This window comes from Phyllobates terribilis, unplaced genomic scaffold, assembly GCF_046119375.1.
Source record: "Phyllobates terribilis strain yellow unplaced genomic scaffold, ASM4611937v1 Scaffold_17__1_contigs__length_24005725, whole genome shotgun sequence".
Taxonomy (NCBI): domain Eukaryota; kingdom Metazoa; phylum Chordata; class Amphibia; order Anura; family Dendrobatidae; genus Phyllobates; species Phyllobates terribilis.
Genome location: NW_027362777.1, coordinates 15,452,256 through 15,480,092, shown reverse-complemented (window position 1 = coordinate 15,480,092; position 27,837 = coordinate 15,452,256). Strand labels below are relative to the sequence as shown.

Here is a 27,837-nt window from a genome sequence, read left to right as displayed (position 1 = left end):
TAGATTGGAGGGGGTTTGGTCCTGAGGAGAGAACTTGGGAACCCAGGGAGAACATCAACGCCCCGCTTCTCCTTGAGAAATTTCTTTCTGGCCAAAAAAAGAGGGGGCCTAAAGGGGGGGGGTACTGTAGCATCGGCGTCTCTGCCCCGTTCTAGGCAGAGACGCCGTCCCTCTCACCTCCCTGCTCCTGGCGCGGCGTCCTCCAGCGCGGCTCTCCCCGCTGCTTACGGCACGCGCTCCTTCCCCGGCAGTGTGCTTAGGGCGCGCGCGCGCTCCCCCTCTCTTAAAGGGACCGCGCGCGCCGTCCTAAGGAGTCCCCGGCCAATTGCCGGAGGACCTCCCATATAAAAGGCACCTCCTCCAAAATGGAGGTGCCCGAGCAATGTTGTTGCACTGTTCTACTCTGCTTCAGCCCTCAGGTCCCGTTGCCAGTTACCTGCCTGATTCCTGCCAGAGTCCTGCCAGTTTGCTGTCTGTTTCCTGCCTGATTTTCCTGCTACCTGCCTGTTAGCCTGAGGTCCGACGGTCTGCCTTACTACTCCTGTCAGTCTGTCTAAGGACCAGCTTGCCCGCTCACCTGGGAGCGCACATCAACTACCTGCCTGACTGCCTGAGGTCCGACGGTCTGCCTTCCAACTCTTGTCAGTCTGTCTATGGACCAGCTTGCCCGCTCACCTGGGAGCGCACATCTGCTACCTGCCTGCTAGCCTACCTGGAGGCTCTGCCGTCACGTGCTGTGACCACCCGCCTGTCCAGAGACTTCTGCCCGCTCACCTGGGAGCGCTCATCTGCCGCCTGTCTGTTGGTCTTCCTGGAGGCTCCGCCGTCACATGCTGTGACCACCCGTTTATCCAGAGACTCTCGCCTGCTCACCTGGGAGCTCACGTCTACCATCAGCCGCCACAAGTCGTACCAACCCTTTACCCAGAGACTGCCCCGGTCATTTGCCGTGACCATCTGCCCGTTCACCCAGAGACTGCCCCGGTCACTTGCCGTGACCTCCTGCCCGTTCATTCAGAGACTGTCCCGGTCACCTGCTGTGACTGCCTGCCCGTCTTCCCTGGTCGCCACCCGCTCCCTTACAAGGACCGCCCCCTTGTATAGTAGCTCAGAGGTTCCGCCTCCCAGACCCGTTACAGTTAACCAGTAGGTGGGGAGAAATAATCAGTGTGTGCTTAGTGGTTTTCGAGTGTGGCTTTTCTGGTGCTCCAAATAGAGCTTGTGATCATTACCAAAGGAGAGCTTCTAGTGTGGGAGCTGAATGGCATATCTGACAAAAGGAAATGTCAGATACGCCTGATGATTAGATGAGTGAGGGGGAGAAGGTGGACTCTAAAGTAAGTTGATACACACTTCGGTTTAAATAAGATGAATAGTATAACACACAGGAACGTCGGCTGATCTCCCAAGCCGCACCAGAGGATTCCGGTCGACAAGCGCTCCAGGTCAGAGGCAAGCAGCAGTACAAAGAAGGTTGTCAGGTAAAACAGGATGGTGGATGTGAGAAAACAAGAAGAGATGAAGGGAAAATGGGTGAGCGGCATCATATAATAAGATGCATTAAACTAAGGAGAATGGATCAAACGCTTACAATGTGTATTGGAAAGCATTTCATGTGTGCTGAGATGTTAGTAATAGATTATGGTCACATGTTTGCGACAAACTATACTAAGTGAAGGGCTATGTGCTAATCTTTAATCTATATTTAAAATATATACAATTATACCAAAACATTGTGTTGAATATGCAGCCAATCGAATATGAGCTTTTTGTATATATGAATTATGAAAATTAGATAATTGATTAAAAGAGAATCTGTCATTCGTTGATCCTGGAATATTATTAATCATGTTAAAATCTCGATGAATTAGTTAACTGTTAAGTCGGAATAAAAATTATTAAAGGAACACATCTGTGATTTCATTAAGACCATTAGGGGTGAAGGTGTTAAGTTTGTAGATCCAAAACATTTCTTTCCAATTTAATTGTTCAATGCAGTTTTGAATATATGGAGGAATTTGCTCTATGGGAAAGATCCGAAAATGTTTAAATTCTTTATTATGTTGAAAGGTGCAGTGACGTGATAGCCCATGTTTAAGAAAACCTTTTTGGATATTGGATTGGTTTGAGTTGAGTCTTTTGTGTAGAGGTTGGTTCATCCTACCCACATATAATTTATGACATGAGCATATGATTACATAAATAAACTAGTGGAACATGACATGGGGCTTTTAATAGGGAATATTTCTCCTGTGGGGTTGAGGGTAAATGAGTAGAGACCATGGCAAATCGTCTGGCAACACAATTTCTCACATTACATTTGTGATTCTGTTGGGACAACATGGTTCTTTAATTGATCTTTACTCTGTTCTTTAATTTTTTGGATGATAAAAAGTTTCTGAAATGCTGGATTTCTAAGCAATGATTTTCCCAGTATTGGGTTGTTCAGCAAAATGTGCCAGTGATTTTGGATGATTTCACCATTGTTTTTATGATGGTTATTAAAGGTGGTGATAAAATGAAATTCAAAATTGGCACTCTAATTATTCTCCATGTTTTTATTAATTATGGTTTCTTGGTCACTATTTTTCGTGTTGTTGATAGCACGTTCAATGAGGTGTTTAGGGGGGCATGGCCTGATCCCTGAGCTGAAAGGACGCACGTCTCACAAGCTCCTGGGAAATAGCCTTACTTCTAAGGCTTTAGGTGTAGGTGCTCATTGCCACAGAAAAATACCCCATCTGCCAAACCCAAGCCCCTCAGATCGTATTGATCGCTCCCCCGGAAGATCCAACTGCCCAGAGGCTGGAGAAATCTTTTTATTCCCTGAGGAAGGCCTGAGATCCAGAGCTGACAGGAGCTGCGGACTTTTTTTCTCCCTCCCTCTCCCTCTAGCTCCGGCCTGCTTCCAAGTCCTCATCAGACTTCCCCGATCGACTCACCTCGGGATTCAGAAGAGGGCCCGGAGCAAGGGGGCATCTGAAGCCTGACGAGGACCGGTGAGTTGGGCGAGACCAGAGACTCCCCGGTGGGTGCCAGGCGCACATGTGGAGGCTCGGCGGAGGGATCTAGACGCGGCGGCAGCTCGTCATCCAGCCTTCCTTCCCTCAGCAATTTGATGTCCAGCTCTACCCCAGATCACCGGTGAGAGGAGGGAGCTCAGCGGGCCGTGGAGTGGGAGATCTGAGTCCGGGACCGGAGAGGTGGACGTAAGTGGGGGCTGAGTGACCCAGTATAAACTTGGCGGAAGGATACTGCTGAGTACGCAGCAGCCATTTTTTTCCTTTCCCTGACACTGCAGGCTGTCTCTGCTACACCACTACCCCCTCATATCAGCCAACAAGAACAATCTGTCCCCAAAGAATACTGTTACTTGACTGAGACAACTTTGCTCCCACTTAGTCCAGTGAGTGGTTGGTATTGCAGGGGGTTCCCGCCTTGATCTGACTCTCTTTATATCCCCCTGAGAAGTGAAAGTGAATCTGTAAAACAAGTTGTTTTTTTTGTTTCTTTTTTTCCTTTTCTCTTTCTTCCTCCGTTTCCATTCTGGATTGCAATACACAGTTGATTAACATAATCAGAAAAAAAAAGGAAAAGGAAAAAAAAAAAGAGAGAAGAAAATCCCTCATATATCTTTATGGTCTAAACTTCACTCAAAGGACAAGAGATACACCTAGTTGTCTTTTAATAAAACTGTTTCCAAATGTACACAAAAATTACCAAGAAAGGAGAAAGAGGAACTCTGCACACCTCATTCCCTTTAAAGATGTAACAATCTTTTTTCTCAGATCCACTGCTAACATAAGAAGATTATATCTTAACCTCCAATTAAAACCCGATAATCCAGGTCGTAGAATAATCACCTCACTGGACGCCCAAAAGGCGTTTGATAGTGTACAATTGGAATATCTGTGGATAGTTATGCAAAAATTTGGCCTCGGACCAAGGTTTATTGAATGGGTACAATTATTATATTCCCAACCTGTTGCCAGGATAAGAGTTAACGGAGCAGTATCGCCTACATTCCATTTGGATAGAGGAACCAGACAGGGGTGTCCACTGTCGCCGCTTCTTTTTGCCATGGCAATTGAACCTTTGGCTGCACTTATCAGGGAGACGAGGGAAGTCCTGGGATTCAAGTATGGAGTGCTGGATGAAAAAATTGCTGTGTATGCAGATGATATTTTGCTATTTTTGAGCGATTCAGATGACTCATTGAGTCACGCCATGCAGATAATTGAAAGGTTTGGGAAGATATCGGGGCTGAAGATTAACTGGTCCAAATCAGTATTGTTTAAAGTAGATCAAGAAGCGGATCTGACAAATGGGAAAAGGAAAGTTGATAATTTTCAGGTTAAAAAAAGAGTTTAAATACTTAGGAATACAAATATCTATACCGATATCAGATTATCTCAACATTAATTTATCGCCACTGCTTCAAAAATTGAAAACCAAAATAGATATATAGAATAAATTACATTTAACGGTGGTGGGGAGAATAAATTTATTTAAGATGATTTTGATGCCTAAGTTGTTATATATCCTGCATAATGCCCCCGTCTGGATATCTAAAAAGAGATTTAAATCCCTAAATGTAATGATTAGAGCTCTGGTATGGGGAAAGAAGCAGGCAAGAATAAAATTGGAAACTCTCCAACGACCTAAGGAGGAGGGTGGACTGGCGCTGCCGAACCCAGAGATTTATTATCTAGCAGCACAGAGTCAACACTTTAGGGGATGGTCATGTCTTGGATCTGGCGGATCTACAAAAAGAATCTTGGAATATTCCATGGGAGAAAGACAAATACTAGAGGGTTTGGAGGGAGGAGACATGAATAGAGTGGGGGGGGGGGAGCCTACAGTGGAACTTATATATAAAATCTGGAATATGGTAAAGAGAGTGAGAGGAATAAAGGGCCTAACTAAATCTACCCCTATATGGAATAATAATAACCTCCCAGAAATGCAAAAGATTGATGTCATGAGAGAATGGATAGATAAAGGAATTAAATACATGTATCAAATTATGGAGGGGGAAAGTGTCAAACCCTTCTCGCAGCTACAGAGTGAGTTTTCGCTGCCAAACTCAGAATGGTATCATTATAGACAGATTAATCATGCAATCAAGTCCCAAGGAATTAAAAAATGTATGATAAGTGGAATCAGATCTAGTTATGGAATATATTTGTCAGGAGGGAACAACTAGGGGAGTAATTTCGAACACGTATAGGGACTTGATGCATACCTATTTACTGGAGTTTCCAATAAGATCTAAAAGTAAATGGGAAGAAGAGATTGGTCTAATAAGGGACGACATTTGGGAAAACATACTGGAATACATAGCTATACTCTCAATGAGCGAACCTGCAAGATTGTCTCATATTTATGGAATCCACAGAGTCTATAGATCTCTGCTAATTATGCATAAAATGGGACTAAGGGGCGACTCAAAATGCCCAAGATGTGGGGGAGGGGAGACGGGCATATTCCACATGATGCGGGAATGACCTAGACTATTAAGGTTTTGGTCTGGGGTCCTTGCTGCAATTGATGAAACGTATAGTTGCGAAGTCCCAGGAGACCCTATAACATGCTTGCTGGGTTATGTAGAAGAAATATTAGCTGACAAAAATATAAAAATAGCTATTGCTAGAATACTTTATTGTGCTAGGAAAGATATAGCGAGAAACTGGATTGGGGCTGATCCTCACTCCGAGGAAGAATTTTTTAGACAAATAGAATTCACCATACAAATGGAAAGAAGAATATATGGGAAAAGAGGAAAGCAGAAAACATTTGAAAAAGTATGGGAACCTTGGATACAATACAAAGGAATCTAAGAATACAGAGTGCAAACATGAATAAGGAAGTATAAACTGACATTTCAGGAATACACCTTCGGGTTTTGTCTTTTTTATCATAACGGTCTAATAGGAGAGTTCTTTAGTGGCATGGGACTTCATTATATTTCACTTTACCTTTCAATATAATACAACATAAGGGAAGGGTTGCTGTCGGAAAAGGGTGTGGGGGGGGAAGGGATTATAAAGGGGTTTGTGTTTCCTATTTACATTACCTTTTTGTTTAAAAAATGCGATGCTTTTGAAATTATTGTATATTTGAAATATGTTCAATAAAAACCTATTTGATTTAAAAAAAGGATGAGGTTGCTTTATTATTTTTCTTTTATTGCAGGAGATCGTTGGCTTCAGCTGGAATGGGCGTGATGGTAAGTATGGTTTAATTTAGAACATTAAAAAATTAAGTGTTTATTTCAATTAAAGGACTTTTTTTCTGGGTGTTGTGTTTTTTTTAAATACTTTACTAGAAATTCATGGCGGTCATGTCTAATATTGGCGTGACCGCATGAATTTCGGGCTTAGGGCCAGCTGATCATACCAAGCTGGCCCTAACCCCTTTATTACCCAGTGAGCCACCGCACCAGGGCCCTGGATGAGTTGGGTACAGCGCCAGAAGATGGCGCTTCTATGAACGCGCCATTTTCTGGGGTGGCTGCGGACTGCAATTTGCAGCGGGGGGGGGCAGAAAGCTTGGGCCTCCCTGCGCTGCGGATTCCAGCCCCCAGCTGCCTAGTTGTACCTGGCTGGACACAAAAATAGGGCGAAGCCCCACGTATTTTTTTTTTTTTTTTTAATTATTTTATGAAATAATTATAAAAAAAGGGCTTCCCTATATTGTTGTGTCCGGCCAGGTAAAAATAGGCAGCTGGTGGTTGGGGGCAGCCCGTTCCTACCTGCTGCATACAAAAATAGGGCGAAGCCCCACGTCAATTTCATGAAATAATAAAAAAAAAAATTGACGTAGGGCTTCGCCCTATTTTTGTGTCCAGCCAGGTACAGCAGGCAGGAACGGGCTGCCCCCAACCACCAGCTGCCTATGGATGCGCCATTTCTGGGGCGGCTGACGGCTGGTGTTTCTAGCCTGGGAGGGGGCCAATATTCATGGCACCCTTCCTGGGCTATTAATATCAGCCCCCAGCTGTCTGCCTAGCCTTTGTTAGCTATTAAAATAGGGGGGACCCCACGTCATTTTTTTGGGGGTCCCCCATTTTAATAGCTAGTAAAGGCTAGGTATTCAGCTGGGGGCTGATATTAGTAGCCTGGGAAGCTCCGTGTGTATTACCCCCTTCCCAGGCTTCAAACATCTGCCCCAACCGTCTGCTTAACCTCCACTAGAGACTTTATTTTAACACTAAATGACAAGTACAGTAATCAACACTATCACTGTACTTCTTATATATGTGACTGACATGTTTCTATCTATCTAATCTATGTGTGATGCTCTATTCTTTCTGTTCTAAATTGTCGGGTACCGATGCTGAATTGCCGGCCGGCTTTTTTAAAGAGAGTGTCTTCTGAGCAGTTTGTCAGCTTTTGGACACCTTTGAAGGTGTTTTCTATGTATGTTTATTTGCCTGCCATTGGTTTTAACGGTGCTCGACAGTGTTCGACGAACAGTTCCACAAACATCCCGGTGTTCGACGAACCGAACCCGAACACTAGGGGGGTGGCTCAACACTAATTAATACATAGGAATCTAGGTGTCTGATATTTCCTATGTAACATAGGATACCGGACTGCTGCTGAATGTCCAAGACGTAAAATGGATGATGCGGGCCTATTACATACGCTATGGGAATGCCGGGAGTTAGGTAAATACTGGAAAGGAGTTCTGTCTATTATACAGAGGGTATATAAAATAGATATTCAACCAGACCCAAAAAATGCCTATTAGGTATATTAGAAGATGATATGAAATTTGACCCAATTTCAAAAGGGATTTCACATATTTTATTTCAAGCTAGGAAACATATTGCATCCAAATGGATTAACCCCTCACCTCCAGAAATGAGTGAACTCAAAAATAGGATAAATAATATTATCAGATTAGAAAAAGTGTTATGTAAAAAATTAAATTCAATGAATACATTTGAGAAAATATGGGGCTTTTGGTTGGATACACCTGGAATGCCATCAAGGGGGTTATTGTTGGAGAGACAATGACTTATGGGGGAAGGTGGTATTGGCGAGGTCTAATGTTTCATTGTAATGTGTATTGGAATTCCTTAACATGTGACATTGGTAATATAGCACACCTATATGTGTATAGGATTATAATGTTTATTACAATATTATGGTTATATAAGAAATTTCAAGAATGTGGAATGTTAATTGTAAGATATAGTAACTGCAAGTTATCAGATGGTAATAGGCAAGCTGAAAGGATATACAGGAGAGATGCATGTATGTCATCCTTATGGTACAGTGCCTACAAGTAGTATTCAACCCCCTGCAGATTTAGCTGGTTGACACATGCGGAATTAACTTGGCATTGTGACATTTGTACTGTAGATCAGCCTGGAAGTGGGAAATGCACTGCAGCAACTTTTGTTTTTGTTTTTTGTTTGTTTTTAAAACGTTAAAAGTTAATTCAGAGTGTCATTTATTATTCAACCCCTCAAACCACAAGAATTCTGTTTGGTCCCCCTAAAGTATTAAGAAGTAGTTCAGGCACCAAGAATAATGAGCTTCACATGTGTGGATTAAAGATCTCTTTTGCCAGCCTTTTCTGACTATTTAAGACCCTCCCCAAACTTGTGAACAGCACTCAGACATGGTCAACATGGGAAAGACAAAGGAGCATTCCAAGGCCATCAAAGACAAAATCGTGGAGGGTCACAAGGCTGGCAAGGGGTACAAAACCCTTTCCAAGGAGTTGGGCCTACCTGTTTCCACTGTTGGGAGCATCATCCGTAAGTGGAAGGCTTATGGAACTACTGTTAGCCTTCCACGGCCTGGACAGCCTTTGGAAGTGTCCTCCCGTGCCGAGGCCAGGCTTGTCCGAAGAGTCAAGGCTAACCCAAAGACAACAAGGAAGGAGCTCCGGGAAGATGTCATGGCAGTGGGGACATTGGTTTCAGTCAATACCATAAGTAACGTACTCCACCGCAATGGTCTCCGTTCCAGACGAGCCCGTAAGGTACCTTTACTTTCAAAGCGTCATGTCAAGGCTCGTCTACAGTTTGCTCATGATCGTTTGGAGGACTCTGAGACAGACTGGTTCAAGGTTCTATGGTCTGATGAGACCAAGATCGAGATCTTTGGTGCCAACCACACACGTGACGTTTGGAGACTGGATGGCACTGCATACGACCCCAAGAATACCATCCCTACAGTCAAGCATGGTGGTGGCAGCATCATGCTGTGGGGCTGTTTCTCTGCCAAGGGGCCTGGCCATCTGGTCCGCATCCATGGGAAGATGGATAGCATGGCCTACCTGAAGATTTTGGCCAAGAACCTCCGCTCCTCCATCAAGTATCTTAAGATGGGTCGTAATTTCATCTTCCAACAAGACAACGACCCAAAGCACACAGCCAAGAAAACCAAGGCCTGGTTCAAGAGGGAAAAAGTTAAGGTGTTGGAGTGGCCTAGTCAGTCTCCTGACCTTAACCCAATTGAAAACTTGTGGAAGGAGCTCAAGAATAAAGTCCACATGAGACACCCAAAGAACCTAGATAACTTGGAGAAGATCTGCATGGAGGAGTGGGCCAAGATAACTCCACAGACCTGTGCCGGCCTGATCAGGTCTTATAAAAGACGATTATTAGCTGTAATTGCAAACAAGGGTTATTCCACAAAATATTAAACATAGGGGTTGAATAATAATTGACCCACACTTTTATGTTTAAAATTTAATAAAATTCAGCTGAGCAACATAACTTTTTGGTTTGTAAGATTTATGCTTCTGTTCATAAAACCTACTCTCGTTTGCAGTTTGAAGGCTCTAACTTATTTGCATCTTATCAAACCAGCTAATTCTGCAGGGGGTTGAATACTACTTGTAGGCACTGTATGTTATTTTATTATTGTATGTACTGGTTTCTTGATTTGTCAAAAAGAAACCAATGAAAAAAATCTCAAATTTATTGAATTGAAAAAAAAAGAATAGGAAAAAGGCTTCTACTCTGTGTGGGTTCTCTGGTGCTTAACCAAAGTTGATTTATAGTTAAAACATTTCCCACATTCTGAACATGAAAAAGGCTTCTCCCCTGTGTGAGTTCTGTGATGGTTGATAAGATTTGATTGCTGTATAAAACATTTCCCACATTCTGAACATGAAAAAGGCTTCTCCCCTGTGTGAGTTCTCTGGTGTTTAACAAGATGTGATTTATGGTTAAAACATTTCCCACATTCTGAACATGAAAAAGGCTTCTCCCCTGTGTGAATTCTCTGGTGATTAATCAAACCTGATCTCTGGTTAAAACATTTCCCACATTCTGAGCATGAAAAAGGCTTATCCCCTGTGTGACTTCTCTGGTGTAGGATAAGATGCGATTTCTGTTTAAAACATTTCCCACATTCTGAACATGAAAAAGGCTTCTCCCCTGTGTGAGTTCTCTGGTGTTTAACAAGATGTGATTTCTGGTTAAAACATTTCCCACATTCTGAACATGAAAAAGGCTTCACCCCTGTGTGAATTCTCTGGTGATTAATCAAATCTGATCTCTGGTTAAAACATTTCCCACATTCTGAACAGGAAAAAGGCTTCTCCCCTGTGTGGGTTCTCTGGTGGTTATTAAGATGTGCTTTCTGGTTGAAACATAACCCACATTCTGAACATGAAAAAGGCTTCTCTCCTGTGTGGGTTCTCTGGTGGATATTAAGACATGCTTTCCGGTTGAAACATTTCCCACATTCTGAACATAAAAAAGGCTTCTCCCCTGTGTGAGTTCTCTGGTGTATATTAAAATCTGATTTCTGGTTAAAACATCTCCCACATATGGAACAAGAAAATCTATTGTCCGCTGTGTGTAATTTTTGATGTTTAAGAATAGACTTTGAGAGGGTAAAAATATTTCCATATTCTGAACCTGAAAATGTCTTCTTTGCTTTAGGAGCAGTTCGTTTTTTAATGCTTATTTTGTGACTTTGATTTTCCTTAGTAGTCGGTAATGAATCAGAAGACAGGACCTGTTTCATAGGATCAGATGATTGATGTCTGCTGTGAAGGGATGAGGGTATATCTGGAGTAATGGCATTCACTTCAATTGTATCCTGTGGGATCTCAAGATCATCAGATTTAAAAATCTCCTGTCCCTCTGATCTTCTGGCACAATCATCTGCCAAGAAAAAAACAATTATTAATTTTGAATAAAATATCCTTGAAATTTATATTTTTGAACATTTCTACTTAAAATGTCTAAACAAACAGATCACTGGGCTACATGCTAATCCAGGGAAATGAAGAAATATATGCTCAAGTTTAAAAATCTATTTTATGAGACACAAATCTAAAAAATAGAGGATTAAAAATATTTTAAATATTCCTCTATTTTTTAGATTTGTGTTTGTTTAGATTGATTAAGAAGTGGTATGCAATCTTTATTTATTTTTCTATGGGATTCTTGTGTTAATTGTGCTTAAAATGTCTGTAGAAATGGGAAGTTATTGACAGAATGACAGTTCACAGTCTAATAGAAAACCTCATAGGATTAACCAGTAGAGCGTGGTGTCCAACTGTTCATTCTGCCTCCAAAATATGGAATAAGAAGCCATCAAACAATGTTATGTAGGGAAAAATGATACAAATAAAAACTTCTACTCATCCCACAAAAAACAAGCCCCCACTCAGGTCCATCATCTGTCAATGGAAAAACAGAGGTTCCCACATTATTAGTGGCTCAAAGGCTCTTGATAATCAGCATGGCTTCCATAATCCAATCCAGCAATATCTGCTTTTCCGAAGTCAGATCTCCCCCTCGCTTCTGAGCCTTGCAGTGCGCCCAAAACACATTTAGCATCTATGTATTTGGCATTACTATAGTGAGAAGAGCCCACTTAATTTAAGGTGTGTGTCTCCTGGAGCACAATCTGGGCACTATGTGTTGGATAATAAAATGGCCAATCTGTAATTTTTACTCCCCAACATCCAGGACTAATTTTCGGAAAGTGCCTGTGTAGTCAAAATAGTCACTACTCCTATAGATTAATTCACTGAGAGTTGTAATTTCCAAAATGAAGTCACTTTATGGGGAATTCTACTGCCCTGGTTTTCTGACATTTTGTCATATTAGGGCTTCTGCAAATGGTGGGTCCCATCTCCTCTGGGATCTGATCCTGTGAATCTGTTTCTGTCACCAGGAGATGCCTTATTCATTCTGCAGGCAGCGCTGGTAATGGGAGTAATTAAAGTATGGGGCTCGGGGACTCTTGGCAATCTAAACTATAGTAAGGGACAATATTTTCTGTCAGATTAGTTTCAAGAAGAAATATTAGACGTTCAAAGAGAACTTTTTATAATAGTGCAGAGATGAGGCGTCTTAAATTTAGATCTCGGGCATTTGGAAGAGGTAATGGAGACCTTTTTGAAAGACTACCAGGGAGTTACAGAGTCACATAAATGAGGAAAGCCAATCCCACTACAATGAAACTATCATAGAGAATGAACCTGTAAAAAAAAAGAAAGAATATAAAACATGTAACATCCCCAACAACAACGTATGTATGAAGGGAGAAATCCAACACTAAACTGGAGTGGCACTTATTTATGGTGGACCATTGGAGCTACTATGAATCCTGACCAGAAGAGTAGAGAAAGTATTAGCGCCCCCATTTCAGGAGAGATTGTGCAGTAATCTGAATTTCTTAGGATGAAAACATAATGGAATTTATGACGTGGAGTGAATCCATGAAACCAGGGCTGGAGCCAACACATCTCCTGCAGGCGTGAATAAATGTATATTACAGCCATCAGCCACGCACAGCTTAGAGATATATCATGGCACAGGTGTAATGTTTTATGTAGTTTATCACAATCCTGTTTGAAGTTAGTCGGTTTTAAAATAAATTGAACAGTCAGGATAAAGGGAAACTCTGCTGTTATTGTACAGAAATTCACACTTGTCCCTCACTGCAAATTTAATGTCGATCATAAAAGTGAAGTTTGGCCAGAAAGACTGGACCTGGTCTTGTAGGGACCATATGAGGACATTCAGCGGCACAGAAAGGAGAGATATCAGGGTTCTAGGAAGCCAACAGCATCATTACCCTCCGCTTTCTCTTACAGGACCATCATAATATTTTTCTTCAAGTGATTTTCTAACTTGTCAGCACATTCTACTTAAGCTGTCATTTGGCTTTGTAGTTTACAGATCTGGGCAAGTAATGGTCAGCATCATCTAATCTCAGGGGGTAGGTGGATCCTCCGGGTTGTAAATTCTATAGAAAAGGGCTTTCATAATTTCCCAAAGTAATCTGAACATTTTCAGACGGAGGAGAATGTTGTGGTCTAGAGGCAAAATGGTGCTCACAAAATTGTGATACAGCCGGACTACACCACTGATAAAGCAGCCACAGCCGGTGACTGAGAAGAATCTGTGACTTCTGTGCATTTAGTGGTTACTACTCACCTGGGTAGTCATATGTAGGAATCTCCTCTTTACACCACTCTTCAGACCTCACATATGTCTCTGTAGTATTAATATGGGTCAGATCTTCACCCTGAAACAAATATTGTAAAAGTCACAGACAGATGGCGAAGTCACATCTATGATCAGCTCTAATCCTGCTATCTCCACCGTTCTCATAACACAAATATAAAACATATAATACTGATGGCTAAAACAAAATTGAGCACAAGACCTTCACAGCCATCTACACATCATAGGGGAGATCTCATGACACCTTCTCTCCATCTACCTGATGAGCCGGAGGAACACTGAGATCTTCTTGTTTACAGTCCTGTGGAAGAAGAGGACGGGGACATCTCTCTGGTGTTGTCCTCTTACTGGATAGATCTGGAGGAAACACATACAGGGTCTGAATTCATTCTTTACATATAGACAATTATAGGCCATGTGTATTTAGTCCTGTCTATTACCTGGTGATGTGAGGGGCTGGGGAACTTCCATCATGAAGTCCCTGTACAGATCTTTGTGTCCTTCTAAATACTCCCACTCCTCCATGGAAAAATAGACGGCGACATCCTGACACCTTATAGGAACCTGACACATACAATGATACCATCATCCCCTCGATCCCTCCATAGCGTTACTGTATAATGTCCCAGCATTCCCAGCAGTGTCACCTCTCCAGTCAGCAGCTCAATCATCTTGTAGGTGAGTTCTAGGATCTTCTGGTCACTGATGTCCTCATGTATCAGGGGGTGAGGTGGAGGCCCCGTGATTAATCTCTGGTTATGGAGAGACACATTAATAAATCTCACTACAGACATTTCCAGAGTCCTCACCTCTCCAGTTCTGTCCATCTGTTATTCCCATAGATAAGAATGATGTAATGTGACGTCATCAGAATCTCTCACCTCTCCAGTAAGCCGGAAGAGGATCTCTAGGGTGAGGTGTAATATCCTCTCCGCCATCTTGTCTCTATCCATATCCATCTTTGATGAGTAAATCAGGAAAATGTTCATATATAGAAGATCTTCACTGAGAGGATCCGATATTGTAGAGACCTGAATGAGAAGAAGATAAGTTGATGGAACATCATAAAAATCCTGTGTAATAATACAACTATTGGAGATAATGAGAGGAAACATATAAGGAGATTTATTATTTCACATCATTTAATTTTTTACTTTACATCTAGTAATAAAACCTTTATATTTTAGGCCACAGACAACAAGCAGTTTCTTCCTCGGAGTCGGCAGCTGAAGGCTAAGTGCCCACGTTGCGGAACTGAAGCATATTTTTTACGCTTCTCCCAGGCGGGAAAATCGCATGCGGATTTTACATGCGGTTTTCCCGCCAGGTAGAAGCGTTTGTGAGGCGTCTTTGCATGCATTTCCGCATGCGGGTTATCAAGCACTTCTCCAAGTGATTTAAGCATCACTTGGAAAAGTGCTTGACAACTTGTTCACACTATATAAATCCATGCAACCGGCATGGATTTATATAGTGTGACCAAGTAATAGTTAAAAAAAAAAGAATCAGAATGGTAAAAAATAAAAAAAATAAAGTTTATACTCACTTTCCGATGCATTCTCTGCCCCGTCCGGAGTCTTGAGCGGCTCATGCTGTTGTGTGCAGGACCTGCGGTGACGTCATTGAGTCATGTGATGGGTCACATGACTCAATGACGTGGCAGGTCCTTCACACAACAGCGCGACGGCGGGAAAACACCGGGAAGACATCAGAAGATAAGTATAAACTTTATTTTTTCTTTTTTTTACAGGTTCTTTGGTACCCAGGTCTGGATGAGAGTCTCCTCTCATCCAGACTTGGGTACCATCCGCACATTGATTCCGCTGCGCTTCCGCAAAATTAACGAACATGCTGCGGATTTTTGACCGCAGCATATACGCTGCGGAAAAATCCGCAGCATGGGCATTGACATTGCGGAATGCCATTGGGGACCATGGGGTGCGGATATACATGCGTTTTACAAGCGGTTACGCTGCGGAAATTCCGCAGCATATACGCCTGTAATACGCAACGTGGGCACGCAGCCGAATACGTTTCTCATAGACTCATCTTCCATAAAGCTAATTCTCGTCGCATTTTCTGACACTGGAATGGAGAATAACCTCGGCATTCAATGGTTCAATTTTTTTAATGCAGTCCAAAAACAAAAGTTAGCGTTTAGGTCGATCTGACCTTCATCAGTAACTGTTGGAAATAGCACAAAGAACAAAACAATAAATAGAAGAATAATAATAAATAATAAAATTAAAAAAGCATATACAAATGGATCATTGCGCAATAACATGATAATATCTCTTGTTTAACCTGAACAATAAACATGCTGTCAAACAGTGCATAATATTTCATCAAACCCCATTAATACGGATACAACATCATAGTATAGAGCAAGTATATATAAAAATTGAAGCGAGCTGACACCTACTAGACTGCTGGATGGTATTCAAAGGTAGGAATTCAAAAGTGTGGAGATATAGTGACACTGGTTGCTTGGGTCTGCAGAAAAGAGCAGAGAGTGGCAGACTCACAGTTATCAGCTGAGAGGGACTGTGGAGGCAGAGATACACAGAATAGAGCTGGACGTAGCATACCTGTGACCTCTAGTACCTGGTTATAAGTTGGTACTGCACGTAGTGGCTTAGAGGAACGCGGTGTCCACCGCTAGTTCCTGGTACTGTGCGCGTTTTCAGGGGTAGGATGGTTTCTAAAGGTGGGGGGCGGGAATAGTGAGGGCGGCTGACCAATCGCGGCCAATCCCGCAGTGCTGTGTAGTGTGAACTCCGGAAGTGACACGCTGCTCCCAGGAAGCTGTGCGTTCCACAGGCCGGTGTAAACGCGTTCCAGTGAGCTGGAAGTTTGAGTGCCAGGGAGAGAGAACGTGCGTTACACCAATATAGAGCCCCCAATGGGCATGAGCCAGAGCCTTTGTTGGAGTTGAGAAGGATCCAGGAGAGGGGCCAAGAGTGTCCAGAGAGGAATAATCTGCAATAAAGGAGACAATATTTGAGTAGGATATGGAGATCAAAACATGTATATTATTGACCTATTCAAATTGAAGACCACATTTAAAAACGTAAAATACATTTCAACATGGGGTCACATAAGATCCCTGGATGACAAGTTTCTCTATACCAATTGTTCATTGAGAACCAAACTCCAAACATAAAAAAACCTTATATAAAAAGCCAGTAGGTCACAGTCCCTATTAAGGTCTTTCGGCTCTAAGGACTGTAATTCATGAATCCAGAAGGCTTCTCTACGTTTGAGAAGGCTCACTTGGTCGCCCCCTCCGACGTGGTGTCAAAACTTGTTCCAATACCTGGTATTTGAATTGAGAAATACTATGTCCTGCCGTGCTAAAGTGTTGGGGAATGGGTAACATTAGGTTTTTGCACAGAATTGTGGACTTGTGCTTTGAATCCATTTTGGGATTCTGGAAGAACCGTTGTTTAGGACATTGGTGCGCTGTGCCCAAATCGGCACATACCAGAGAGTCTCTAATATTGGTTGCTCTCTTAAAACACGGTAGGAAGGGGGTTGTTGGAACGCAGGGATCGTGGGATAGCTGGTTTGTAAGATGTTCTAGTGTTTCCTAATGGTTTTATGTAAGATGTAGGCGAAGGGGTGGAACGTGTGAACGAAGGGGATTCTGTCCTTAGTGTTTGGACGATCAGTTCTGGAATTCGACGCCTGGGGATGCAAGAAGTTAGATGGATAGCCTCGTTCAATGAATTTGGTCATCATTTCTTGTAACCTCTGATTGCGGATAGTGTCACTGGACACTATCTGTTTGACCCTCTGAAATTGTGATGTAGGTATAGATTTCTTCAACGACCTTGGATGATTGTTAGAAAAGTGTAATAGGCCATTGCGATCGGTGGGCTTGGAATAGAGGTCAGTTGTTAGGTGGCCCTGTGTATCCTTGATCCTTGGAAACTAACACTGCTTGAATCATATGTCATGGTGAAGCTCAAATCTGGCTATGCGGAGTTAAGTGTGGAGAAAAACCTCTAAGGATTCTAAGGGACCCTCTCATATGCAAAAGATGTCATCTATGAAACGTTCCCAGAGAATGGAATGTTCTTGAAAAAGCGGATTAGAGTAGACTACCTGATTCTCGAAAGATGACATGAAGCAATTTGCATATGGGGGGGGCCACATTGGTACCCATCACGGTGCTTTTCACCGAAAAGCCTTAATAGGGACTATGACCTACTGCCTTTCTATAAGGTTTTTTTATATTTGGAGTTTGGTTCTCATTGGACAATTGGTATAAAGAAACTTGTCACCCAGGGATCTTATGTGACCCTATGTTGAAATGTATTTTACGCTTGGAAATGTGGTCTTCAATTTGAATAGGTCAATAATATACATGTTTTGATCTCCATATCCTACTCATATATTGTCTCCTTTATTGAAGATTATTCCTCTCTGGCACATTCTTGTCCCCTCTCCTGGATCCTTCACCACTCCATCAAAGGCTCTGGCTCATGCCCATGGGGTCTTATGCTCTATACTGGTGGAACGCACGTTCTCTCTCCCTCAAACTTCCGGCTCACTGAAACGCATTTACACTGGCCTGTTGAACGCACAGCTTCCTGGGAGCAGTGAGTCACTTCCGGTGACGTCACACGTGCACTTCCGGAGTTCACACTACACAGCCCTGTGGGATTGGCGGCGATTGGTCAGCCGCCCTCACTATTCCCGCCCCCCGCCTTTAGATACCATCCTGCCCCTAACAACGCACACAGCACCACCAGGAACTAGCGGTGGACACCGCATTCCTCTAAGCCACTACGTGCAGCACCGCTTTACAGTGGGTATGGAAAGTATTCAGACCCCTTTAAATTTTTCACTCTTTGTTTCATTGCAGCCATTTGGTAAATTCTAAAAAGTTCTTTTTTTTTCTCATTAATATACACTTTGCACCCCTTCTTGACTGAAAAAAACAAATGTAGATTTTTTTTTAAATTTATTAACAAAGAAAAACTGAAATATCACATGGTCATAAGTATTCAGACCCTTTGCACAGACAATCATATTTAAGTCACATGCTGTCCATTTCCTTGTGATCTTCCTTGAGATGGTTCTACTCCTTCATTGGAGTCCAACTGTGTTTAATTGAACTGATAGGACTTGATTTGGAAAGGCACACACCTGTCTATATAAGACCTCACAGATCACAGTGCATGTCAGACCAAATGAGAATCATGAGCTCAAAAGGAACTGTCCAAGGAGCTCAGAGACAGAATTGTGGCAAGGCACAGATCCGGCCAAGGTTACAAAAGAATTTCTGCATTACTCAAGGTTTACAGTGGCCTCCATAATCATTAAATGGAAGAAGTTTGGGACCATCAGAAGTCTTCCTAGACCTGGCCGTTCAGCCAAACTGAGCAATCGCTGGAGAAGAGCCTTGGTGAGAGAGGTAAAGAATAACCCCAAAATCACTGTGGCTGAGCTCCAGAGATGCAGTAGGGAGATGGGAGAAATTTCCACAAAGTCAACTATCACTGCAGCTCTCCACCAGTCGGGCCTTTATGGCAGAGTGGCCCAACGGAAGCCTCTCCTCAGTGCAAGACATATGAAAGCCCGCATAGAGTTTGCTCTAAAACACATGAAGTTCTCCCAAACTATGAGAAATAAGATACTCTGGTCTGATGAGATGAAGATAGAACTTTCTGGTGATAATTCTAAGCGGTATGTGTGGAGAAAACTAGGCACTGCTCATCACCTGCCCAATACAATCCCAACAGTGAAACATGGTGGTGACAGCATCATGCTATGGGGGTGTTTATCAGCTGCAGGGACAGGACGACTGGTTGCAATTGAAAGAAACATGAATGCGGCCAAGTACAGAGATATCCTGGATGAAAACCTCTTCCAGAGTGCTCTGGACCTCAGACTTGGCCGAAGGTTCACCTTCCAACAAGACAATGACCCTAAGCACACAGCTAAAATAACAAAGGAGTGGCTTCATAACAACTCTATGACCATTCTTGACTGGCCCAGCCAGAGCCCTGACCTAAACCCAATTGAGCATCTCTGGAGAGACCTGAAAATGGCTGTCCACCCATGTTCACCATCCAACCTGACGGAACTGGAGAGGATCTGCAAGGAAGAATTGCAGAGGATCCCCAAATCCAGGTGTCAAAAACTTGTTGCATCAATCCCAAGAAGACTCATGGCTGTACTAGCTCAAAAGGGTGCTTCTACTCAATACTGAGCAAAGGGTCTGAATACTTATGACCATGTGATATTTCAGTTTTTCTTTAATAAATTTGCAAAGCGTTCTACATTTCTGTTTTTTTTCAGTCAAGATGGGGTGCAGAGTGTACTTTAATGAGAAAAAAAAAATTAACTTTTTAGAATTTATTAAATGGTTGCAATGAAACAAAGGGTGAGAAAAATTTAAAGGGGTCTGAATACTTTCCGTACTCACTGTATATAGAATGGAGTCTGTCTACAATAATGTACTGCGCTTGCGCTACTTCTCATGAGCTAGAGGTCCGATAATGTCCATCCCCTAGTGTGCATGTCCGGAAGTGACGCGCTTTACACTGAAAAGCCAGATAAACTGATTCCTACCGTGCCAGTAGTACCCGGGACTGCGTATGCCCGTAGTTGTGTTACACGCCGGAGCACATCTAGGATCATTCTGAGACTGCGAATGTCCATAAGTATGAGTTGCACGCTGAAGCGCATAATGAATTTGGATTGCATTCCAATATAGAAAAGTCCTGTCTCTGAGATTAGCTTCATGGGAGATTATACACAAGTATTGCACATCCTCCCATCATGCAATAGTCATGTAGATCTACTTTGTCACTACAAAAAATATGGGATGATGGCCCACAGTATATTCCTAAATGGTCAAATTTGACCCCTATTGCATAATTAGAGATAAACAAGGATCACCACACTTGTTAGTTACTACACTGCATGCAGAATTATTAGGCAAGTTGTATTTTCGAGGATTATTTTTATTATTGATCAACAACTATGTTCTCAATCAACCCAAAAGACTTATAAATATCCAAGCTTAATATTTTTGGAAGTTGGAGTGGGTTTTTTTTAGATTTGGCTATCTTAGGAGGATATTTGTTTGTGCAGTTAACTATTACTGTGCAGAATTATTAGGCAACTTAATAAAAACCAAATATAATCCCATCTTACTTGTTTATTTTCACCAGGGAAACCAATATCAGTGCACAAAATTTAGAAATAAACATTTCTGACATGCAAAAACAAAACCCCCAAAAATTAGTGATCAATATAGCCACCTTTCTTTATGATGACACTCAACAGCCTTCCATCCATAGATTCTGTCAGTTGCTTGATCTGTTTTCAATCAACATTGCGTGCAGCAGCCACCACAGCCTCCCAGACACTGTTCCGAGAGGTGTACTGTTTTCCCTCCCTGTAGATCTCACATTTTATGATGGACCACAGGTTCTCTATGGGGTTCAGATCAGGTGAACAAGGGGGCCATGTCATTATTTTTTCTTCTTTTAGACCTTTACTGGCCAGCCACGCTGTGGAGTAGTTGGATGCATGTGATGGAGCATTGTCCTGCATGAAAATCATGTTTTTCTTGAACGATACCGACTTCTTCCTGTACCACTGCTTGAAGAAGTTGTCTTCCAGAAACTGGCAGTAGGTCTGGGAGTTGAGCTTCACTCCATCCTCAACCTGAAAAGGTCCCACAAGTTCATCTTTGATGATACCAGCCCATACCATTACCCCACCTACACCTTGCTGGGGTCTGAGTCGGAGTGGAGCTCTCTGCCCTTTACTGATCCAGCCTCTGGCCCATCCATTTGGCCCATCAAGAGTCACTCTCATTTCATCAGTTCATAAAACCTTTGAAAAATCAGTCTTAAGATATTTCTTGGCCCATTCTTGACGTTTTATCTTATGTTTCTTGTTCAAAGGTGGTCGTTTTTCAGCCTTCCTTACCTTGGCCATGTCCCTTAGTATCGAATACCTTGAGCTTTTCGATACTCCAGTAACGTTGCAGCTCTGAAATATGGCAAAACTGGTGGCGAATGGCATCTTGGCAGCTTCACGCTTGATTTTCCTCAATTCATGGGCAGTTATTTTGCGCCTTTCTTGGCCAACACGCTTCTTGGGACCCTGTTGGCTATTTGCCATGAAACGCTTGATTGTTCGTTGATCACGCTTCAAAAGTTTGGAAATTTCAAGACTGCTGCATCCCTCTGCAAGACATCTCACAATTTTGGATTTTTCAGAGCCCGTCAAATCTCTCTTCTGACCCATTTTGCCAAAAGAAAGGAAGTTGCCTAATAATTAAGCACACCTTATATAGGGTGTTGATGTCATTAGTCAACACCCCTCCTCATTACAGAGATGCACATCACCAGATTTACTTAATTGGTAGTTGTCTCTCAAGCCTATGCAGCTTGGAGTAGGACAACATGTATAAAAAGTATCATGTGATCAAAATACTCATTTGCCTAATAATTCTGCACACAGTGTAAATAGTATATATGGGATATAACTGATAAGAAATAATTCTGATATAGAAGCTCAGATCTCTTCATGAAGTAAAACAATATGTGAACCCTATTTACAGGGAACAATGAATGAACAATGAGAGTAGCAATGAATAGAGTATAAAATCCAAAAATGTAACCCAAAATGGGGTTGTATTCACACAAACAAGCATAGGAAATTTGCTCATTCAGTCCCTTAGGGTCTAGTGAATCCAATCTGGAAATCCACTCACTTTCCTTTTTGAGGATACATCTATTGTGATCACCTCCTCTCACATTGGGTTTAACCACCTCAATAATACAAAAGGAGATGTCTCCGGCTTCACCTCGATGTACACTGTTCATGTGCCTCGCTAATGGGGTGTCGTGACCATGGCATATATCGCCCAGATGCTACCCCACCTTACTCCTAGATTCCCTCTTGACCTTGCCTACATAATCTAGGGGCAGGTGCATGTGGCCATATATACAAGTCCCGAGGTTTTACAGTTGGAATAATCCCTCTGAACAATGGTTTTACCAGTGGAGGAACAAGATTTATATGTCTCATCCAATTACAGAAAAAACATTCTCCACATCTGAAGAAACCAAAGATTCTTCTATCTAGCCATGTCCCCTTGGTTTTTTATAGACACTATGCACTAAATGGTCCCTAATTGACTGACCAATTCTGAAAGTTATTGTGGGAGTAGATCCCACAGCACCCTCAGGTCCGGGTCGGCCACAAGTACATCCTAGTGTTTTCTGAGGATATTAAAGATACGGTTACTCAGTTCCTATTACCAGTGTTATCCCATCTTTTTCTTGGTCTCTTGGTTAGGTATGGAGGAATGTTTGTCTCTCCTGTTTTTCTGTAAACGATCGTGCGGAATCCAAAATGTACTGTGGGTACCTTTTTCCATGAATCTGGTGTTCATGTCTATTGTCTGTATATTAAAATCTGTGACATTAGAACAGTTCCTTCTCAACTGTAAAAATTGGCCATTGGGTATTGCCTTTTTCAGTGGGATGGGGTGGTGGCTATCCCATTTCAATAGTTTATTAGTGTTAGTAGGTTTATGGTAGTTGAGTGTCCCTAGGGTCCCATCCCGTTATTTCTAGATTAGTACATCCAAGAAAGGCAACTGGTAATAATTAAACTCAGATGTAAATCTAAGGCCATCGCTATTGATGTAGAGCTCCCTGAAAAATTAAAAAAAAATTGTTCACTCGTCCCCGACCAGATGATAAAAATGTGGTCAATATATCTATACTGTACCCAAATATATGGATGCCACCACTTATGATCATCCCTGAATATTGTGGTTTCCTCCCACCAGCCCAGGAAGAGGTTATCATACGAGGGGACACAGGGGCTCCACATCGCACTACCCCTGAGCTGGTGGAAGTATTTCCTGTCAAAAAGAAAGAAGTTATGAGTAAGGCTATGTGCCCACGATGCAGAAATGAAGCAGAAAATTTCTGCAGCATTTCTGCATCTCCCTGGCAGAAAAAACGCATGCAGATTGTGCATGCGTTTTTCCTGCAGAATACATGCGGATTCACATGCGTTAACGCATGTGTTTCCGCATGCGGACTGACAAGCACTTTCCAGGCGATAGCATCACTGGGAAAGTGCTTGACAACTAGGTCACACTGTATAAATCCATGCAAAAGGCATGGATTTATACAGTGTGACTGTAAAAATAAAAAAAATAAAGCTATACTCACCCCCGATGCCCCGGCGTGTGCTGTCGCGCTCGTCCTGGCTTCTTCCAGGTTGCCGGCACATCGCGAGACAGTCTGCGGTCACATGACCGTGACGTCATCTCAGGTCCTGGAAGGAGAAGCGCTGCCGGCAAGCAGAGAGAAGCCGCCGGACAGGTGAATATAAACTTTATTTTTTATTTTATTCTTTTTTTACAGGTACAATGGTACCCAGGTCTGGAGGAGAGTCTTCTATCCTCCAGACCTGGGTACCATCCGCACATAGAGACGCATAGAATTCGCTTGTAGAAATGTACAGACATGGATTCTATGCGTCTCAATGCAAGTCAATGGCGGCGCTTCCGCAAAATTAATGAACATGCTGCGGATTTATTTGCGCTGCAGAAACGCTGCGGAAAAATCAGCAGCATGTGCATTGACATTGCGGAATGCCACTGGGGACCATGGGGTGCGGATTACCATGCGTTTTTGATGCGTTTCCGCTGCGGAAATTCCGCAGCATAAACGCATGAAAAACGCATCGTGTGCACGCAGCCTAAGAGTGAATTTTAGAAGATCTTCCATGAAGACATTAGGTCTGCTACACTCTATTGATCTTGATTTCAAGAAACGTCTTACTCCTCTAATACCATCCTCATGCGGTATATTACTGTACAAAGCCTCAATATCTAGTAAGGCCTGCTCCCCTACATGTATGTATACATGCTCGAGGGTCTACATGGAGGGGAGCAGGCAGAGGGAAAACCATTTTCCAGAGGAATCATTCCAAGTGCAGGACCTCAGGCGGTACTGAGGGAACATTACACTGTGTGGGGGCATCATGCATAAAGAATAAGGGACATAATGGGGGCATTACACTGTGTGGGGGCATCATACATACTGCATAAGGGGTATAATAGGGGCATTACACTGTGTGGGGGCATCATACATACTGCATAAGGGACATAATGGGGGCATTACACTGTGTGGGGGCATCATACATACTGCATAAGGGGTATAATAGGGGCATTACACTGTGTGGGGGCATCATACATACTGCATAGGGAGCATAATGGGGGCATTACACTGTGTGGGGGCATCATACCTACTGCATAAGGGGCATAATGGGGGCATTACACTGTGTAAGGGCATCATGCATACTGCATAAGGGACATAATGGGGGTATTACACTGTGTGGGGGCATCATACATACTGCATAAGGGGTGTAATAGAGGCATTACACTGTGTTTGGGCATCATATATCCTGCATAAGGGGCATAATAGGGGCATTACACTGTGTGGGGGGCATCATACATCCTGCATAAGGGGCATAATGGGGGCATTACACTGTGTGGGGCATCATACATCCTGCATAAGGGGCATAATGGGGGCATTACACTGTGTGGGGGCATCACACATCCTGCATAAGGGGCATTACACTGTGGGGGCATCATGCATACTGCATAAGGGACATAATGGGGGCATTACACTGTGTGGGGGCATCATACATACTGCATAAGGGACATAATGGGGGCATTACACTGTGTGGGGGCATCATACATCCTGCATAAGGGGCATAATGGGGGCATTACACTGTGTGGGGGCATCATACATACTGCATAAGGGACATAATGGGGGCATTACACTGTGTGGGGGCATCATACATCCTGCATAAGGGGCATTACACTGTGTGGGGCATCATACATCCTGCATAAGGGGCATTACACTATGGGGGCATCATACATCCTGCATAAGGGACATAATGGGGGCATTACACTGTGGGGGGCATCATACATCCTGCATAAGGGGCATAATAGGGGCATTACACTGTGGGGGCATCATACATCCTGCATAAGGGGCATAATGGGGGCATTACACTGTGGGGGGCATCATATATCCTGCATAAGGGGCATAATGGGGGCATTACACTGTGGGGGGCATCATATATCCTGCATAAGGGGCACAATGGGGGCATTACACTGTGGGGGCATCATACATCTTGCATAAGGGGCATAATGGGGGCATTACACTGTGTGGGGCAGCATACATCCTGCATAAGGGGCATTACACTGTGGGGGCATCATACATACTGCATAAGGGGCATAATGGGGGCATTACACTGTGTGGGGCATCATACATACTGTATAAGGGGCATAATGGGGGCATTACACTGTGGGGGCATCATACATCCTGTATAAGGGGCATAATGGGGGCATTACACTGTGGGGGCATCATACATACTGCATAAGGGGCATAATGGGGGCATTACACTGTGGGGGCATCATACATCCTGTATAAGGGGCATAATGGGGGCATTACACTGTGGGGGCATCATACATCCTGTATAAGGGGCATAATGGGGGCATTACACTGTGTGGGGGGCATCATACATCCGGCATAAGGGGCATAATGGGGGCATTACACTCTGTGGGGGCATCATACATCCTGTATAAGGGGCATAATGGGGGCATTACACTGTGTGGGGGCATCATACATCCTGTATAAGGGGCATAATGGGGGCATTACACTGTGTGGGGGCATCATACATACTGTATAAGGGGCATAATGCGGGCATTACACTGTGGGGGGGGCATCATACATCCTGCATAAGGGGCATAATGGGGGCATTACACTGTGGGGGGGGCATCATACATCCTGTATAAGGGGCATAATGGGGGCATTACACTGTGTGGGGCAGCATACATCCTGCATAAGGGGCATTACACTGTGGGGGCATCATACATACTGCATAAGGGGCATAATGGGGGCATTACACTGTGTGGGGCATCATACATACTGCATAAGGGGCATAATGGGGGCATTACACTGTGTGGGGCATCATACATCCTGTATAAGGGGCATAATGGGGGCATTACACTGTGGGGGCATCATACATCCTGTATAAGGGGCATAATGGGGGCATTACACTGTGGGGGCATCATACATACTGCATAAGGGGCATAATGGGGGCATTACACTGTGGGGGCATCATACATCCTGTATAAGGGGCATAATGGGGGCATTACACTGTGGGGGCATCATACATCCTGTATAAGGGGCATAATGCGGGCATTACACTGTGGGGGGGGCATCATACATCCTGCATAAGGGGCATAATGGGGGCATTACACTGTGGGGGGCATCATACATCCTGTATAAGGGGCATAATGGGGGCATTACACTGTGTGGGGGCATCATACATCCTGTATAAGGGGCATAATGGGGGCATTACACTGTGTGGGGGCATCACACATACTGTATAAGGGGCATAATGGGGGCATTACACTGTGGGGGGCATCATACATCCTGCATAAGGGGCATAATGGGGGCATTACACTGTGGGGCCAGTAAAGGGGTCCTGTACTATGAGAACAATACGTTTCCTCCCTTCCTGTCTCCATAGTTGGGTCGTATGTATCTATTACAGGAAACAGAACAAAAACCTTATGATTCTTATAAAGGGGCAACACAAGACCCCAAAAGAGTCTCCGTGCTGAAGGGGTTAATGCCCCCTGCGCCCAGTAATGGAGGTCTCCACATACCTCCACCTGCAGAGCCGCCACCACATATATGGCTGCTCTGTGCGCACAGGAGCTGTGATGAGGTCACAGGAGGGGAGGAGTCAGGGGTCACATGATCAGGGGCCTCAGTGGATGCAGGACTCTGCTGTGCTGGTTGTCATGGTGCTGGATGAGCTGAAGTTTATGTGTGGGGTCAGGAGGGGTTTACAGTGTGGATGTAGCAGAGCCGCGTGTGTACGAGGTGTACGGAGCAGAGCCGCGTGTGTACGAGGTGTACGGAGCAGAGCCGTGTGTGTACGAGGTGTACGGAGCAGAGCCGCGTGTGTACGAGGTGTACGGAGCGGAGCCGCGTGTGTACGAGGTGTACGGAGCGGAGCCGCACGTGTACGAGGGGTACGGAGTAGAGCCGCGTGTGTACGAGGTGTACGGAGCGGAGCCGCGTGTGTACGAGGTGTACGGAGCGGAGCCGCGTGTGTACGAGGTGTACGGAGCGGAGCCGCACGTGTACGAGGGGTACGGAGCAGAGCCGCGCGTGTACGAGGTGTACGGAGCAGAGCCGCGCGTGTACGAGGGGTACGGAGCAGAGCCGCGTGTGTACGAGGTGTACGGAGCAGAGCCGCGCGTGTACGAGGTGTACGGAGCAGAGCCGCGTGTGTACGAG

The 27,837-nt window shown here is 43.7% G+C and overlaps 1 protein-coding gene across 2 annotated transcripts; it reads right to left on the bottom strand.

The window, feature by feature from the left end:
- Window positions 1–8,406: 8,406 nt before the first annotated feature.
- On the bottom strand, window positions 8,407–27,282 carry LOC141176112 (uncharacterized). 2 transcript variants are annotated; one of them, XM_073660105.1, is made up of 9 exons: window positions 27,198–27,262; window positions 16,048–16,438; window positions 15,882–15,952; window positions 14,341–14,490; window positions 14,107–14,211; window positions 13,900–14,023; window positions 13,719–13,816; window positions 13,430–13,520; window positions 8,407–11,140 (listed from the first exon to the last, which is right to left on the bottom strand). In XM_073660105.1, the coding sequence occupies exons 4-9, from the start codon at window positions 14,446–14,448 to the stop codon at window positions 9,981–9,983; spliced, it is 1,686 nt and encodes a 561-aa protein (XP_073516206.1). In that variant the 5' UTR covers window positions 14,449–14,490; window positions 15,882–15,952; window positions 16,048–16,438; window positions 27,198–27,262; the 3' UTR covers window positions 8,407–9,980. The 2 variants fall into 2 exon arrangements, with proteins under 2 accessions (XP_073516206.1, XP_073516207.1); XM_073660106.1 differs by lacking the exons at window positions 15,882–15,952; window positions 16,048–16,438 and having other exon boundaries at window positions 27,198–27,282.
- Between the last annotated feature and the right edge of the window lie 555 nt (window positions 27,283–27,837).